Genomic DNA, 17,006 nt, shown 5'->3' on the forward strand with positions numbered 1-17,006 from the left:
GCTTGTTTGTAGGTGACAAAATACTTATTTTCCACCATAATTTGCAAATAAATTCATTAAAAATCCTACAATGTGATTTTCTGGATTTTTTTCTCTAATTTTGTCTGTCATAGTTGAAGTGTACATATGATGAAAATTACAGGCCTCTCATCTTTCTAAGTGGGAGAACTTGCACAATTGGTGGCTGGCTAAATACTTTTTTGCTCCACTGTATATAGCCACATGATTCCCCTTTTCCACATTTGTTTTTAACGTTACAGCTTTATTCTAAAATGGATTCAATTAAATGTTTTCCTCATCAATACACACACAATACCCCATGATGACAAAGTGAAAACAGGTTATACATTTTTGCAAATGTATAAAACATAAAAAACAAATACCTTATTTACATTAAGTATTCAGACCCTTTGCTATGAGACTCGAAATTGAGCTCATGTGCCTCCTGTATCCATTGATCCTCCTTGAGATGTTTTACAACTTGATTGGAGTCCACCTGTGGTAAATTCAATTGATTGGACATGATTTGGAAAGGCACACACCTGTCTATATAAGGTCCCACAGTTTACAGTGCATGTCAGAGCAAAAACCAAGCCATGAGGTCAAAGAAACTGTCTGTAAAGCTCAGAGACAGGGTTGTGTCGAGGAACAGATCTGGGGAAAGGTACCAAAACATTTCTGCAGCATTGAAGGTATCCAATAACACAGTGGCCTCCATCATTCTTAAATGGAAGAAGTTTGGAACCACCTAGACTCTTCCTAGAACTTGCTACCTGGCCAAACTGAGCAATCGGGGGAGAAGGGCCTTGGTCAGGCAGGTGACCAAGAAACCTCTGTGGAGATGGGAGAACCTTCCAGAAGGACAACCATCTCTGCAGCACTCCACCAATCAGGCCTTTATGTTAGAGTGGCCAGAAAGAAGGCACTACTCAGCAAAAGACACATGACAGCCCACTTGGGAGTTTGCCAAAAGTCCCCTAAAGGACTCTCAGACCATGAGAAACAAGATTCTCTTGTCTGATGAAAACAAGATTGAACTCTTTGGCCTGAGTGCCAAGCATCATGTCTGGAGGAAACCTGGCACCATCCCTATGGTGAAGCATGGTGGTGGTAGCATCATGCTGTGGGGATGTTTTTCAGTGGCGGGGACTGGGAGACTAGTCAGGATCGAGGGAAAGATGAACAGCGCAACTTACAGAGAGATCCTTGATGAAAACCTGCTCCAGAGAGCTCAGGACCTCAGACTGGGATGAAGGTTCACCTTCCAACAGGACCAAGACCCTAAGCACACAGCCAAGACAATTCAGGAGTGGCTTCGGGACACATTTCTGAAGGTCCTTGAGTGGCCCAGCCAGAGCCCGGACTTCAACCTGATCAAACATCTCTGGAGAGACCTGAAAATAGCTGTGCAGCGACGCTCCCCAACAGAGCTTGAGAGGATCTGCACAAAAAAAAGAGAAACTCCCCAAATACAGGGGTGCCAAGCTTGTAGCGTAATACCCAAGGCAACAAAGTACTGAGTAAAGGGTCTGAATACTTCTGTAAATGTGATATCAGCTTTCAATTTGTGATACATTTGCTAACACTTCTAAAAACATGTTTTTGATTTGTCATTCTTGGGTATTGTGTGTAGATTGTTGTGGGGGGAAAAAAACAATTACATTTATTTTACATTAAGGCTGTAACGTAACAAAATGTGGAAAAAGTCAAGGGGTCTGAATAATCTCCAAACACACTGTATTATGGTCAATGACACGCCGACATTGCTTCTCCTGATAGTTATATGTTTCTTAATTCCATAATTTTACTTTTAGATGTGTGCATTGTTTGATATTACTGCACTGTTGGAGCTAGGAACACAAACACTTTGCTACACCCGGAATAACATCTGCTAAATGTGTATATATATGTGACCGATCAAATTTGATTTGATGTGTAATGCTGTACATCTTATACTGAGCAGAAAGTAAGAGCAAACGAAGACTAAAAGAAGGGGGGGGGGTAAAGAGTAAATGCTCCTTAAGTCTCCAAAAAGAGGTAGGGCCACTGCACGGTTTCTGAAGTCTGAACACTGTTGCAACACGACTAGGAATTTCACTTCCTTCTCTCGAGTCACCTACATTATGTGTTGTTGTTGATATTGTGAGGTGGAAACTTGGGAGGGACAAAGTGGCACGTCTCCTCCAGAGCGTTGACCTTGGGTCTCTGGCAGATACAAAAGTTGCCGAGTGAAAGCATTCCACAGAGCAGGTAAATAAAGCACGCTAATCCCTGCGTGGGCCTCATGTCTGACTGCTGCCTGCCTGCTGCAGTTGGAACAACAGTTTCAACAATCGGTGACATTTGCAAACATGAGCAATCGTCCGGCATTTCTGAAAACACAACTTGGTTTCATAGGGGTTATGTAGCCGCAATGGCAGATTGAATTATGGCTGCTTGAAAATGGATGTTTCCATTAAAGGTGTTAGTGGAAACAGTTTTGATGGGTTGCATCTAATGTTTCCACCAACCACTAGGTGTCTCTGCAACACTGTAGATGCTTGGTAGTAACTTGGAAAAAGCTAGAGCCCCAAAAGAGCACATGACCACAATCTTCAAAGGAAGTGGTAATAACATAGAAATACGTTTATAAGCATAACTTTAGCATATTTCTTATCTGCTTCTAGTAAGCTCTTTATACTACTACTATTATGATTATCTTCATCACTCTAGACAAGTTATTTCAAGAAAAACAAAAGACAAAATACATTTAAGTGTTTATTTAGGTAAGAACCACTTAACTATTCAACCAAGTACATTGTAGCTTGTATATTTCGTAAAAATCATTTAACTGTTCAACGTGTTGCGTCAATATTCAGTGTACAAACGCATCACAGGCAAACATTTCACGGACAAACACTGAAGTTTTTAAACAACATTGCACCACATACTTTGGGGTTGTACAATCTTGACGGATCAACATGTCTTCCAACACAAATGTGAAACATACATTTTGGTATCTTTTTTTTTTCAACGATTCAAGTCCGTTTTTTTCAGTGCTTGACAATATCACACCGCACAAGAAAATCAGTGTAGTACCTTTTCCACGATCCAACCAAACATTTGAATGCCGAGCATAGCTGGCATGAGTTGGGTGGAGTGGAAGCGAGTGGCTTTAAGTGTGTCTGATCTGTGACCCCCGGGAGTCGTCACAGAGTTGTTAACCTCCATCCATTGGGCTAACAAACAAAGGTAATCCAGGCAAGGCCCCTGCTTGATACAGAGGGTTAAGAGCAGCAACAACCACCACAATAACAACAAACCTCAACTGAGTCAATGCCAACCTTGGGGGAGGGGGGGGGGGTAGGGTTACAGGAAAAGAGGTTGGAATAAGGAGAAGTCTGGCCACGGGTGTTTGAGGTCCAAAACCATGCTGCAAAATTGACAGAATTATCAAGATGAGGAAAAATGTGTCAATTGTGTTCTCACAGGACCTGCAAATCAAACATATAGTGTTAGCATTGACGCAAGGTGTCAGTGGGCGGGATCCAACCTATAACGGAGAGAAGGAGTGGTTACTCTGCAAAACACAAAGCGCTTTCTGGATCCCATCCAAAACACCTGAGAAGAATAACAAAATGTTAGTCGATCCGAGATCTTTTAAACTTCAGATTAAACTTCGTCCCCAACTGTCTTGTTTTGGCCGTGGTAACATTGTAAAGCAGCATAGCAGTTCACTGGATGTTCCAGGGCGAAAACCATCAACATTTTAAAAATTAAAAATAACCAATAGCAAAAACAATAAGACAATATGAGCAGATCAGTCAATCACTAAGACACTATGTAACATCTCGTTTAAAATCTAAATTAGTGCAGCTTTAAATAAAAAAATAAAAAATCATCAACATTAAAACCGCTAAAGAGGAGTGCTCCAAACCTGATGACATAAAAATCATTACGTTCACCATAAAGTTCATGCAAGTACATTGGCAATAAAAACCTTAGAAAGAAGGTACAAATAGGTCCAATATGAACCTGTTCTCCGTTACCAGACATAACTTATGTCGTATACTAATGTGACTTAAATGGCATAGCCGATACTTTTTTTAAAAAATCCATAGGATTCAGAATTAAAATTCAATACAGTTAGAAAAAGCAAACAAAAGGAACAAAACAAAAGTAGGTCAGTTGAGTCAACGTGAAACCACGAAAGGGGAACAGCGACAAACAAAACCACTTAAAAATTGTACTCAGCATCGTGTACCCTTCTACGTCTTGCAGAAAACCACAAGATTTAGCCTTACAGTTAATACCATAGGCATTTAAAATACGTTGTAAATTATCAGTGCTGAGTGTTGGAGGGTAATTCCATATATACTATGAATAAGTATACTCAAATAATTGACTACAATAGATTCCTTGCCACAAATAATGGCATATTATTGTACCAAATTGGTATGTAATGGAAATATGGAGCCTACGTTAAAAAGTACCTCATCTTACTGATACACCTAGATCCCAAGGTTCATTGCGCAACGGGCAATTGTTAAAGGATTTGGTAAAACACAGCACAGGGAGGGGAGTCAACGCATGAAACAATACCAGGGGGATAAAAACTAAACAATTACCTTGAGAAAAATATTAGATCACAATGAATGACAGCTTGCATCAGAACTGAGCTTCATCGTAAAGCACAAGACACATAGACATTAGACACACAGACAAAGTTGTGGGCTGGAGAAGTTAAATCGGCTTCACATACCCATATCTTCATGGTATATATATAGGCCATATTTTATTTATTTCCCCTTAAAAAAAAAGTCTTCAAATATCTACGAACAGAAACGGGGTCCAGGGTCTCTTCAGTTTTGGTTCAACACACAAACGAAACACTAGTAGAATAATTCAAGTCTGGACACATCAGGTTTTTTTTTTATATAGATATATATATATAAAAAGTGAACTTGATACAACAAAGCACATAACGAGAACTCAAAACAGCGATAAACATTCGGTGAAAGTTCTACTTGTTTGGTGTTATGTACATTACTAATACACTGATAATGGTTGCCCCCACACCTTTCCGAAGCAGAAAATGTATTGCTCTGAACGACTTGAACGAAAACATACAAAATAACGCAATTACACTGCGACTGTTCTATTCTCTTTTCTTATTACTCGAGGTTTGCCACTTTCGGAAGCAAGGAAATGTCAACAATATTTTCTAAATAAAAACTTCACTACACCTGGAGTAACTACAACACTGGAGTATGTATACGTCATCTTCAGAAGTAAATTGGACTTTGTTGCACCAGATACCAGGTTTCCGTAAACCTGAAATGGATCAATACCAAATCAAATTAACTACTGAAGGAAGGGAACATCCTCATGACATCAAAAGACCTGTGTGTGTGTGCGTTATGTATGCATGCATGTATGTGTTCATTAATCTAGATAATCACTCAGCATAGAAAGAGTTTGTAAATCAATTTTGTTCTGGAAAGTAAAAAAAAAAAAAACTCAAACGTCCTCTTTCCTTTTGCGGCTTGGTGTTCTTATCAGAATGCTAAACTACAATGAGATTGTCAAGACTGCTATGACATTTTTAATTCTGGCCAAACACAAAAACAACAAACCAGTATCCTTGTTTTACGATTAAATCAAAAGTAAAGTTTACTATTAAATTAAAGCTCTATATGAATATCAGCTAGTCAGAAAGTCATGCAAACCAGACCAAACCAGGCTTCCAACTGTTCCTAAATGAGCCATATCAATAGTTTTCAGAATATAAATCAGCCAACAACATTCATTGTATCAGTGATCCAACACAGATAAATATGAATTTATAGCAACTCAAACAAATCTGCTACAATGTCAAAATGTACCCTGCAAAAATCGGGAAGCTTCATAAGGTCTTTATTTTTCCAATCAATCTGTGAAAGATATTGTTGACATAGTTTTATAGCCTACCGGCCATACTCAGCATTTCAATCATTATCCCAAAGGACCATTATCCCAATCAAAAATCTTTAAAACAGAACTTGTAACGATAATTTATTCTGGAGCACACCCACTAAACCTGACATGTACCAATGAAATCAGAATATGCTAAAAAAAATATATATACAAAACTAAAGTTGAGTGCATCAGAAAAGTAAAATAATGTCTAAAACCCATTTCGAGATCGCACCAATGTAGGCGGGCCTATTCGTGTTTAACCAATTAAAAGACTAAATAAAAATCTCAATGATCAAGTAACGTTACCGGCCAAAATGGACTCTTCAGAGTGAGAAGGAAAATGAAACCAGTCTTTACCAGTGAATGTCATTTAACTTTAAAGTACAGAAGAAAACCTAAAGTATAGACACTATTATCCACGTTATCCAGTCTTAATGTTAGGAACAAGATCTTACTATATTTTGTACGGCCAGTCAATCTAGATTCTATTCGAACAACCTTGGAACCATTACCTGGTGCATGTGTACGTTTGAATCATCCCCATCATCATACCCTCAAACTGCATTTGACCAGAATTTCTATTAATGGCTTTAACACGTTCCTACATGTTCTCCACTAGGCAGTGCCATTTACCCAGAAACTAAACGCCGCTTGAGGAAGGGGCCTAAAAGCCACCCCATAGTGTACACAATCATTATCAAATGCTGCCATCTATAGGAGGAAAATGGCACTGCCAGAAGGAAAATGATGTCGTGGCAAGCCTCGCTCCTCTTCTACACCTGCTTTATTCAAGTAGCTTTCTTCGAATCCAAAACACCTGTTCAGAAAATGAGCAAAATCTTGAGGTACAGCGTAAAACAATAGCCTATACACAGGCAGATCTCCAAAACTCTTCTCTCAAACTGGTGATATCGATGGTGTTCACAACTGAGCCGAGGATGGGAGCAACCATTATCCAGTGTCAACCACTACCTCTTGTTGTCGTTAGTGCCCGATGCACAAACCTTTTACTCAAACCTTTTCTCATATCTCACATTTCTTCTGTCACAGTTTGAACGTCACCAGCTCGGCGACCATGAACATATTGTCACATGAAACGGGCATTGAACCTCCCCCCCTTGACAGCAATTCAACTATGAGAAGAAAAAAACATGCTGCTTTGTGCTGAGGATTTCCACAGTAGACAGTCTGCAGGCGAGGCGGTTGGGGGTGCTTGTTGTGAGGAGGATGAGGGTACGGTGTAGGTTAGTGTTCCATAGGGACGTGGTTACATCGAGCTGAAGGAGCTGTACACGGGGGCCTCATGGTTGAATAAGCATCTGACTCGACGTCCCCGCACTGGGCGCTCGCCGCCTCCCTCTACCGCTCACTTCAGCCGTCAATCAGTGACACGTCAATGTGCGACAAATCTATCATATGCCTGTATGGTTACAAAAGGAGGATGTCTCGTTGAGTAAGCTTTCTAATTTGGCGTTAGGTGTAGGCCCTATTTTTAGAGAGATGACCTCATTAGGATTTGTGGGTTTTAAAAAGGGGAGAGTGAAACAAAGTGGTTTATTTACCTGTTGAAGCTGACTTGGAAACTCAGGGCATGCTGGGGATTGTGAAATTTGGCAATAGCTTTCCTCTGATGGGGCAGCATTTTGAACATCTGCAGCCAAATAAGCAGAAGAAGGGAAGAGCATGCGTTTAGAACAGGGCAGCTGCTGCTACTCTCATCTCAAGCTTCTCTCATCCATATTGGGCCCTGGTTGAAAGTAGCACACTATATGTGGAGAAAAGGGTGTCGTTTGGGACACAGCCATGGGGGGGAGGGAGGCATACCTGGATGGGGCCGATGGAGTTGAGCAGGTTTTGGAGCTGCGTGTCCGTGGTGGATGTAGACAGGCCGTCTATGGACACAGTGCAGGCCTGGCTGTCCCCCGTCCCCGCCCCTCGCTGATTCTGTCTGGTGGGCATCAGGCGCCCACACCCCAGCTGACCCGCTCCTCCTGCCACCGCTGCCCCTCTGGCTCTGCCACGCCCACACCCCAGCTGACCCGCTCCTCCGGCCCCCGCTGCTCCTCTGGCTCTGCCACGCCCAGGGACAACCACCTGTACCAGGCAGGGAGGAAAGCAAAGGGGGGGGGGGGGAAGAGAGGAAACTGCTTGAACCTCTTATGCAAGCATGTTGATGTTTTAATTCCGTATCCAGCCGAGTGGAGACGAGATGTCTGACACATCTACCAGGGTCTACTGTTTTTCAGCATGAGTGAAAATTCAACAACCGGATGGTTTTCCACCCTTCTATTTCCCCAAACACCTCCAGGCTGCAGAGCTGCTTTTTCTCGATTGACTCATCATATTTCTACATACGGCGTCAACGTCAAGCCATGACGACTGCTGCCTGCGCGCATCTGCTGCATCGAGGGCGAGACCCCAGAGTACAGAGAAGAGAACCAGCCAGGCATCATGGTGGCTGACTTCCCCCGGTCAGCGTCGCCGAGCTGAAGGTGTCTGCCGAGACGGCGGGCTGCTGACAGGCGTGCAGAGATGCCAGGAGACGCTGTGTAGCATCTGTGTTACGCCGACTCTCAGCTTGTCAACATTACAATACCTGGCATACTAGCCTGGCATATTACTAGAGCTACTCCAAAATGGTAAACCTACTAAATGGCAGGGGAATGCCAGAGGTATAAAAAACATAGCGAGACCTAGGTACCGCTCCTATCCAAAACACAACACCCGTCCTTAACAAATATGACAGTGTTAGACAATTTTGTATAATTTCATCAGAGGAAACGCATGTTCTGTCCAAAATGGCACCCCATATGGCTCTGGTCAAAAGTAATGCACTATGTAAGGAATAGGGTGCCATTTGGGAAATGTTAAATTTTTTGTATTTTGTGTAGTGGTGGAAATGGGGCTAAGTGTGAGGAGGGAGAACAACCTACCCTGTTGCCCAGGCCCCCTCTGTCCCCCTGTGTGACCAGGCCCTGTATGGGTTGTCCTCCGGGGGGGTTGGCCAAGGTTATCTTCCTCACTGGGCCCTGGCGGAGATGGGGGGCTGGCCTGGTGGCCTGCTGCTGGATGGGGGTGCTGATACCACTCACATCTGCTCCCTGGAGATCACACAGCACAGGGAAAAAATAAATAGATTGCAGGGCTGTGTCCCAAATTGCACCCTATTCCCTATATACAGTGCGTTCAGAAAGTATTCATACCCCTTGCCATTTTCCGCATTTTGTTGTTACAGTCTGAATTTAGAATGGATTAAATTGACATTTGTCACTGGCCTACACCCAATACCTCATAATGTCAAAGTGGAACTATGCTTTTGACATTTGTACAAATGAATAAATAATTAAAAGCCAAAATGTCTTGAGTTAGTAAGTATTCAACGACTTTGTTATGGCAAGCCTAAATAAGTTCAGGTGTAAAAATGTGCTTAACAAGTCACATAAGTTGCATGGACACACTCGGTGTGCAATAATAGTGTATCAACAAAAACTAATATAAAAAAAATATTGGATGAAACATTGAATTTGGCACTACTGCTATTAGCCAACAGAAACGCATTGAATAACAGATTCAATACATGGAGTAACATATGGTCCCAAAAAATATCAAAAAGAAGTTTGTCAGTCTGTCAGTATCCTAGGACATCTACTTTGTACAGTTGTGGCCAACATTTTTGAGAATGACACAAATATACATTTTCACAAAGTCTGCTGCCTCAGTTTGTATGATGTCAATTTGCATATACTCCAGAACGTTATGAAGAGTGATCAGATGAATTACAATTAATTGCAAAGTCCCTATTTGCCATGCAAAGGAACTGAATCCCCAAAAAACATTTCCACTGCATTTCAGCCCTGCCACAAAAGGACCAGTGATTCTCTCGTTAACACAGGTGTGAGTGTTGACGAGGACAAGGCTGGAGATCACTCTGTCATGCTAATTGAGTTCGAATAACAGACTGGAAGCTTCAAAAGGAGGGTGGTAATTGGAATCATTGTTCTTCCTCTGTCAACCATGGTTACCTGCAAGGAAACACGTGCCGTCATCATTGCTTTGCACAAAAAGGGCTTCACAGGCAAGGATATTGCTGCCAGTAAGATTGTACCTAAATCAACCATTTACCAGATCATCAAGAACTTCAAGGAGTGTGGTTCAATTGTTGTGAAGAAGGCTTCAGGGCGCCCAAGAAAGTCCAGCAAGTGCCAGGACCGTCCCCTAAAGTTGATTCAGCTGCGGGATCTGGGCACCACCAATACAGAGCTTGCTCAGGAATGGCAGCTGGCAGGTGTGAGTGCATCTGCACGCACAGTGAGGCAAAGACTTTTGGAGGATGGCCTGGTGTCAAGAAGGGCAGCAAAGAAGCTACTTCTCTCCAGGAAAAACATCAGGGACAGACTGATATTCTGCAAAAGCTACAGGGATTGGACTGCTGAGGACTGGGGTAAAGTCATTTTCTCTGATGAATACCCTTTCTGATTGTTTGGGGCATCCAGAAAAAAGCTTGTCCGGAGAACACAAGGTGAGCGCTACCATCAGTCCTGTGTCATGCCAACAGTAAAGCATCCTGAGACCATTCATGTGTGGGGTTACTTCTCAGCCAAGGGAGTGGGCTCACTCACCATTTTGCCTAAGAACACAGCCATGAATAAAGAACGGTACCAACACATCCTCCGAGAGCAACTTCTCCCAACCATCCAGGAACAGTTTGGAAACGAACAATGCCTTTTCCAGCATGATGGAGCACCTTGCCATTGAGGCAAAATTGATAACTAAGTGGCTCGGGGAACAAAACATTGATATTTTGGGTCCATGGCCAGGAAACTCCCCAGACCTTAATCCCATTGAGAACTTGTGGTCAATCCTCAAGAGGCGGGTGGACAAACAAAACCCTACATATTCTGACAAACACCAAGCATTGATTATGCAAGAATGGCCTGCCATCAGTCAGGATGTGGCCCAGAAGTTAACTGACAGCATGCCAGGGCAGATTGCAGAGGTCTTGAAAAAGAAGGGTCAACACTGCAAATATTGACACTTTGCATCAACTTAATGTAATTGTCAATAAAAGCCTTTGACACTTATGAAATGCTTGTAATTATACTTCAGTATTGCATAGTAACATCTGACAAAAATATATAAAGACACTGAAGCAGCAACCGTTGTGAAAATTAATATTTGTGTCATTCTCAAAACTTTTGGCCAAGACTGTATACAACACAAGTCATTTTTCCAACAATTGTTTACAGACAGAATATTTCACTTATAATTCACTGCTTCAAAATTCCAGTGGGTCAGAAGTTTACATACACTAAGTTGACTGTGCCTTGAAACAGCTTGGAAAAATCCAGAAAATAATGTCATGGCCTTAGAAGCTTCTGATAGGCAATTGGAGGTGTAACAGTGGATGTATTTCAAGGCCTTGCTTCAAACTCAGTGCCTCTTTACTTGATATCATGAGAAAATCAAAAGAAATCAGCCAAGACCTCAGAAAATAAATTGGAGACCTCCGCAAGTCTGGTTCATCCTTGGGAGCAATTTCCAAACGCCTGAAGGTACCACGTTCATATCAACATAACCTGAAAGGCAGCAAACGAGTCCTATATCAACATAACCTGAAAGGCAGCTCAGCAAGGAAGAAGCCAATGCTCCAAAACCGACATAATAAAGCCAAACTACGGTTTGCAACTGCACATGGGGACAAAGATCGTACTTTTTGGAAAAATGCCCTCTGGTCTGATGAAACAAAAATAGAACTGTTTGGCCATAATGACCATCGTTATGTTTGGAGGAAAAAGGGAGAGGCTTGCAAGCCGAAGAACAAAATCTCAACCGTCAAGCACATTGGTAGCAGCATCATGATGTGGAGGTGCTTTGCTGCAGGATGGACTGGTGCACTTCACAAAATAGATGGCATCATGAGGTAGAAAAATGATGTGGATATATTGAAGCAACATCTCAAGACATCAAAGCTTGGTTGCAAATGGGTCTTCCAAATGGACAATGACCCCAAGCATACTTCCAAAGACAAAATGTGACAAAATGGCTTCAGGACAACAAAGTCGAGGTATTGGAGTGGACATCAAAGCCCTTACCTCATCCTATAGAAAATATGTGGGTAGAATTGAAAAAGCGTGTGCGAGCAGGGAGGCCTACAAACCTGACTCATATACACCAGCTCTGTCAGGAGGAAGGGGCCAAAATTCACCCAATTTATTATGGGAAGCTTGTGGAAGGCTACCTGAAACATTTGACCCAAGTTAAACAATTTAAAGGCAATGCTACCAAATACTAATTTAGTGTATGTAAACTTCTGACCCACTGGGAATGTGATGAAAGAAATAAAAGCTGAAATAAATAATTCTCTCTAGTATTATTCTGACATTTCACATTCTTAAAATAAAGTGGTGATCCTAACTGACCTAAAACAGGGAATATTTACTAGGATTAAATGTCAAGAATTGTGAAAAACTGAGTTTAAATGTATTTGGCTAAATTGTATGTAAACTTCCGACTTCAACTGTATATCTGAGAGATCAAATAAATTATTTATTTATCCCCTTATTTTAGGCACTAAACTCCATATATACTTCCATTCATTTTTTAAACGAGTACCAGGGACCTTATGATAAGTCTTAGTAGTGGTCATAATAGTTTGCAGGCCAAACCGTTACAGATGTTTTTGTAAGAAGAACGATTTACGGGATGTCACATGGTCTGACAAACACCGCTCTAGCTCTGCCACCTTTCACCGCAGATGTGGAAATGTAATATTGGCGGGTGCGGTGGATTGAGACGCAGCCCAGGCAACAAAAAAACCCAGATATCTTTAGCTTAAACAGACGGATTTTGATAATAATGTTTTGTTATCATGTTAGATTTCTGTAGGGGCGCGGAAATTGTAGGCCAAGGGTCAACATGATTTTTTTGTGACTACCTCATCTCCGTAGACCAGGGAGGTTTTGCTATGGTTGGCTAAGAAGGGCACCTATTGGTAGATGGGCAAAATAAAAAGCAGACATTGAATATCTCTTTGAGCATGATGAAGTTATTTATTACACTTTGGATAGTGTATCAATACACCATGTCACTACAAAGATACAGGCGTCCTTCCTAACAGAGCTGCCGGAGAGAAAGGACACCACTTAGGGATTTAACCATGATGCCAATGGTGACTTTAAAACAGTTACAGAGTTTAATGGCTGTGATAGAAGGAAACTGAGGATGGATCAACAACATTGTAGTTACTCCATAATACCGACCTAAGTGACAGTGTGAAAAGAAATAAGTCTGTACAGAATAAAACATGTTCCAAAACATGCATCCTGTTTGCAACAAAAGTAATATTGCAAAAAATGTGGTAAAGCTTTGTCCTGAAAACAAAGTGTTATGTTTGGGACAAATCTAATAAAAGTCCAGAGTATCACTCTCCATTTTTCAAGCATATGGGTGGCTGCATCATGTTATGGTTATGCTTGTAATCTTTAAGGACTGGAAAGTTTTTCAGGATAAAAAAAAAAAGAGTTAAGCATAGGCAAAATCCTAGAGAAAAACCTGGTTCAGTCTGCTTTCCACCAGACACTGGGAGACGAATTTACCTTTCAACAGGACAATAACCTAAAACACAAGGACACACTTACACTGGAGTTGCATACCAAGAAGATAGTGAAAGTTCCTGAGTGGCTTTGACTTAAATCTACTTGAAAATCTATGGCAAGACCTGAAAATGGTTGTCTAGCAATGATCAACAACCAATGACAGAGCTTGAAGAATTTTGAAAAGAATAATGGGCAAATGTTGCACAATCCAAGTGTGGAAAGCTCTTAGAGACTCACCTATAGAGACTCACAGCTGTTATCGCTGCCAAAGGTGCTTCTATAAAGCATTGACTTGGGGGTGTGAATACTTCAGTAAATTATATAAATCTGTATTTCAATATCACTACATTTTCTAAAATGTAATGTTTTTACTTTGTCATTATGGGGTATTGTGTGTAGATGGGTGAACAACAATTATATATCATCCATTTTGAATTCAGGCTGAAACACAACAAAATGTGGAATAAGTCAAGTGGTATGAATACTTTGTGAAGGCACTGCACTCCTTTTGACTGTAGTGCACTACCCATAGGGGGCTCTGGTCAGAAGTTGTACACTTTGTAGGGAATAGGTTGCCATTTCGGACATATACCCTCTGATCGATTGCCTTTCCACACATTTCTTGGTTTTAACACACAGTTATACAGTGTATTGTCCGACTGGAGTCCTAAGTCCTTGAAATCAACACAAGTGCCCGGCGATGCAGAGAACACAGACCGATCACGGATTCCAGAACGGTTGAAAAAGATCCTGCCAAAATGGACCGCGAAAGCAATGTCTGAAGCGAGTCTGGCTTCCCCGTTCACACCTCACAATACCCATGAAGACATTAGCTTTGAGGTGGAGCAGTGTGGGCCTCATGCTGTGAATGGATACAACACGGAATGGTGGGATGGACACACTCGTTATTAAATAGAGTTACAGATAGCTAGGGCTGTGCAGCCTACGATTACCATGCTTATACACACACGACACACAAACACGCACAGGCTGACACAGCTGAAAGGTCGTCTCTCGTCTCCTCTCTTATTCTAAATGTGACAGATCAATACCGGGGAGGGAGAGAACGGTGGAGAGAAAGACAGCAGTGATATATATGACTGATCCGTCTCTTGCCCCCCCCCCCCCCCCCAGCAAATGGATTAATCCTCCTATAGAAATCTACAGCTGCTGATTGCACCCATCAGATGCTAAGCTGCATTACAACCGAGTGACATGTTCCCTGTTCCTTTACCCCTCCCCCTCTACTCCCCACCCCACTTGCTTTTGTGCCGCGTGTTGCATTGTAGGGCCCTGTTCTGTCTGATGAAAATTAAATTTCCCCCTTATCTGCGCTGCCTAAGCTATACAAATCCAAATCCCTCAAAAGTGGTGACTCTTTTTTTACACACAGGTATTATGGCGCAGAGCCGCCCTGTTAAAGGAAGATTAATTGCCACGTGTCGGGGGTTGACGGTTGACGTTTCTATAGCTCACACACCTGAGAGACGGCTGATGGAGAGCGCGAGAGGGAGGGAGAGAGAAGGAGAGAGCGAGGGAAAGAACATCGTCAGGCTGCCGTCGATGACAGCGGAACAATGTGGAAGAGAGAGCATCAGGAGAATCTGCTTTTCAGCACAGCTATGGGCTCCCTCCCCCTCTCTCGTTCTTCCTCTGAGATGCGGCACTTCAGATAGCTCGGCACAGGTTTCTATTAACGCGGCTGACACCCAGTTATCTTAATCTAAGGCAGCAGAGAGAGAGAGAGAGAGAGAGCCTGCGATTCAGCCTTTACAGCCTTATCCTCTGGGATGGCGGCAACGCAGCTTACTCCAAAATACCATCACATCTCACAAAGGCCTCAACAACAAATATGAATGTTTGAACACAAAGCCATTTCCAGTTTACAAACGAGATGAATTCATAATTAAGACGGCGGCAGTGACTTGATCAAATGAGAATAAAATGATCGACGCTGACAAAGGAGGGATTGAATCGGGGACACAGTTGGCTTATAACGCTCTTTTCTGTTTTACACTTCCAAGTTCCCTTGTCTTTATCTTTTTGCCTTTAAAAGGACAGACACCAACCTTTGAGGGCAGTGGACTGGTGTCGCTACCAAATAAATGCGATAAATGTCAGATGAATGCCAGACAGTTTATTGACTGGCGCCTTTCATTGTTTAAAAGGTAAGATTGGTGTGGAAGCACCTAATCCTCAATACCACCACTCAAACAAAGGGAATCAGACACTTTGGATCCATTTTGGCAAAATGAAACCGACAGAGATATGTCATTCCGAATAGGTTACAAAAAATGAGTTCCTCCTAGGGAGTGAGTGACATTTAAAAGTATCTGGAAATTCTTGAGTTGAATTCAAGGGAACAATGATGGAGGGTGGAGAGACAAAGGCACTAACCAAACAATAAAGATACCGTTTGTCTAAGGTTGTAAAATTCCAGTACATTTTCCCAAATGTCCATGTTTTCCAGATATCCTTGTTAAAGGATTTCAGATTTCCCTCCTGATTCCATGAATCTCAGAGAATTTTGCAATCCTATATTTATCAAGTCTAAAAACAAATGGCCAAACCAGACACTCACCCCTCCTAGAAGCTTGACAACTCTAACTTTCTGTGGGATGTGTGGCCCCGCTCTGTCTCCACTATTGGCTCGCTGCATCACAGTTCTCTTCACCCCTGACTTAGGCCCCAGAGCCTGGGCCTGGCCTGGACTCAATCCTGCCATCAGGGCTCCCTGCATGGGCATGTTCCCCAGGGCAGTGGGTCCCCCTGGTCTGATAGAGTTCAGCTGGGTAACGTTCCTCCTCTGCTGCTGATGTTGTTGCTGGGCCTGCTGGGTAGGGTTGGAACTGGGGCCCGTGTTCTGCCCCTGTTGGCCCCCCTGCCAGCCTGGCGCTGGGGCTTGCTGACCCGGGCCCTTGGTCATCTGCAGGCGGGTCTTCACGTTCTGGCGGAGCGCGGGGGGCGTCGGTGGAGTGCAGTTAGGAGGGAAGGCAGTAGAACCTTGCTGGGGCTGTTGGGGTTTAGGTGGAAACTGCCTCTGCTGCTGTTGTTGTTGTGTGTCACCCTGGCCGTTGATGCGCTCCAGAAGCTCCTTCTTGCGAACGCCGGCTTGCATCTGCCTCCTCATCTCCTTCCTCTTCAGGATCTCCTCCCGGAGTCGCTTCTGCTCCTCGATCTTCAGACGGTACTGCCGCGTCTCTTCATCCTCATCAGGATCCTGCAACCAACCAAACACTATGAGAAACATCACACTCACACTCTCCATGAGCTAGTAACATGGGTAGCATCCCCAATGGCACCCTATTCCCTATATAGTGCACTACTTTTGACCAAAGTTGTATGGGCACACAGTGCCCCTCAACCTATTTCCTTTATAGTGCACTACTTTCGACTAGCGCGGGTGCACTATAGGAAATAGGGTGCAGTCACAGAGCTGCAGTGGCTACCACTGGAACCGTCTAAATTGGTGTG

At 42.8% G+C, this 17,006-nt stretch overlaps 1 protein-coding gene across 4 annotated transcripts in view; it reads right to left on the reverse strand.

Moving 5' to 3' along the window:
- Positions 1 to 2,744: 2,744 nt before the first annotated feature.
- Positions 2,745 to 17,006, reverse strand: part of LOC110535593 (RNA-binding protein 33) — a 47,099-nt gene continuing 32,837 nt past the window's right edge. For all 4 annotated transcript variants that reach the window (XM_090189890.1, XM_021620683.3, XM_021620684.3 and 1 more), the window contains exons 15-19: positions 16,114 to 16,752; positions 8,871 to 9,038; positions 7,762 to 8,031; positions 7,500 to 7,588; positions 2,745 to 7,357 (exon numbers count right to left, since the gene is read on the reverse strand). In XM_090189890.1, coding sequence (XP_090046016.1) covers positions 7,309 to 7,357; positions 7,500 to 7,588; positions 7,762 to 8,031; positions 8,871 to 9,038; positions 16,114 to 16,752 — 1,215 coding nt within the window. In that variant the 3' untranslated portion in view covers positions 2,745 to 7,308. The remainder of the gene's footprint in view (positions 7,358 to 7,499; positions 7,589 to 7,761; positions 8,032 to 8,870; positions 9,039 to 16,113; positions 16,753 to 17,006) is intronic.

This window comes from Oncorhynchus mykiss, chromosome 11 (genome assembly GCF_057628025.1).
Source record: "Oncorhynchus mykiss isolate SJ-2025 chromosome 11, ASM5762802v1, whole genome shotgun sequence".
Taxonomy (NCBI): domain Eukaryota; kingdom Metazoa; phylum Chordata; class Actinopteri; order Salmoniformes; family Salmonidae; genus Oncorhynchus; species Oncorhynchus mykiss.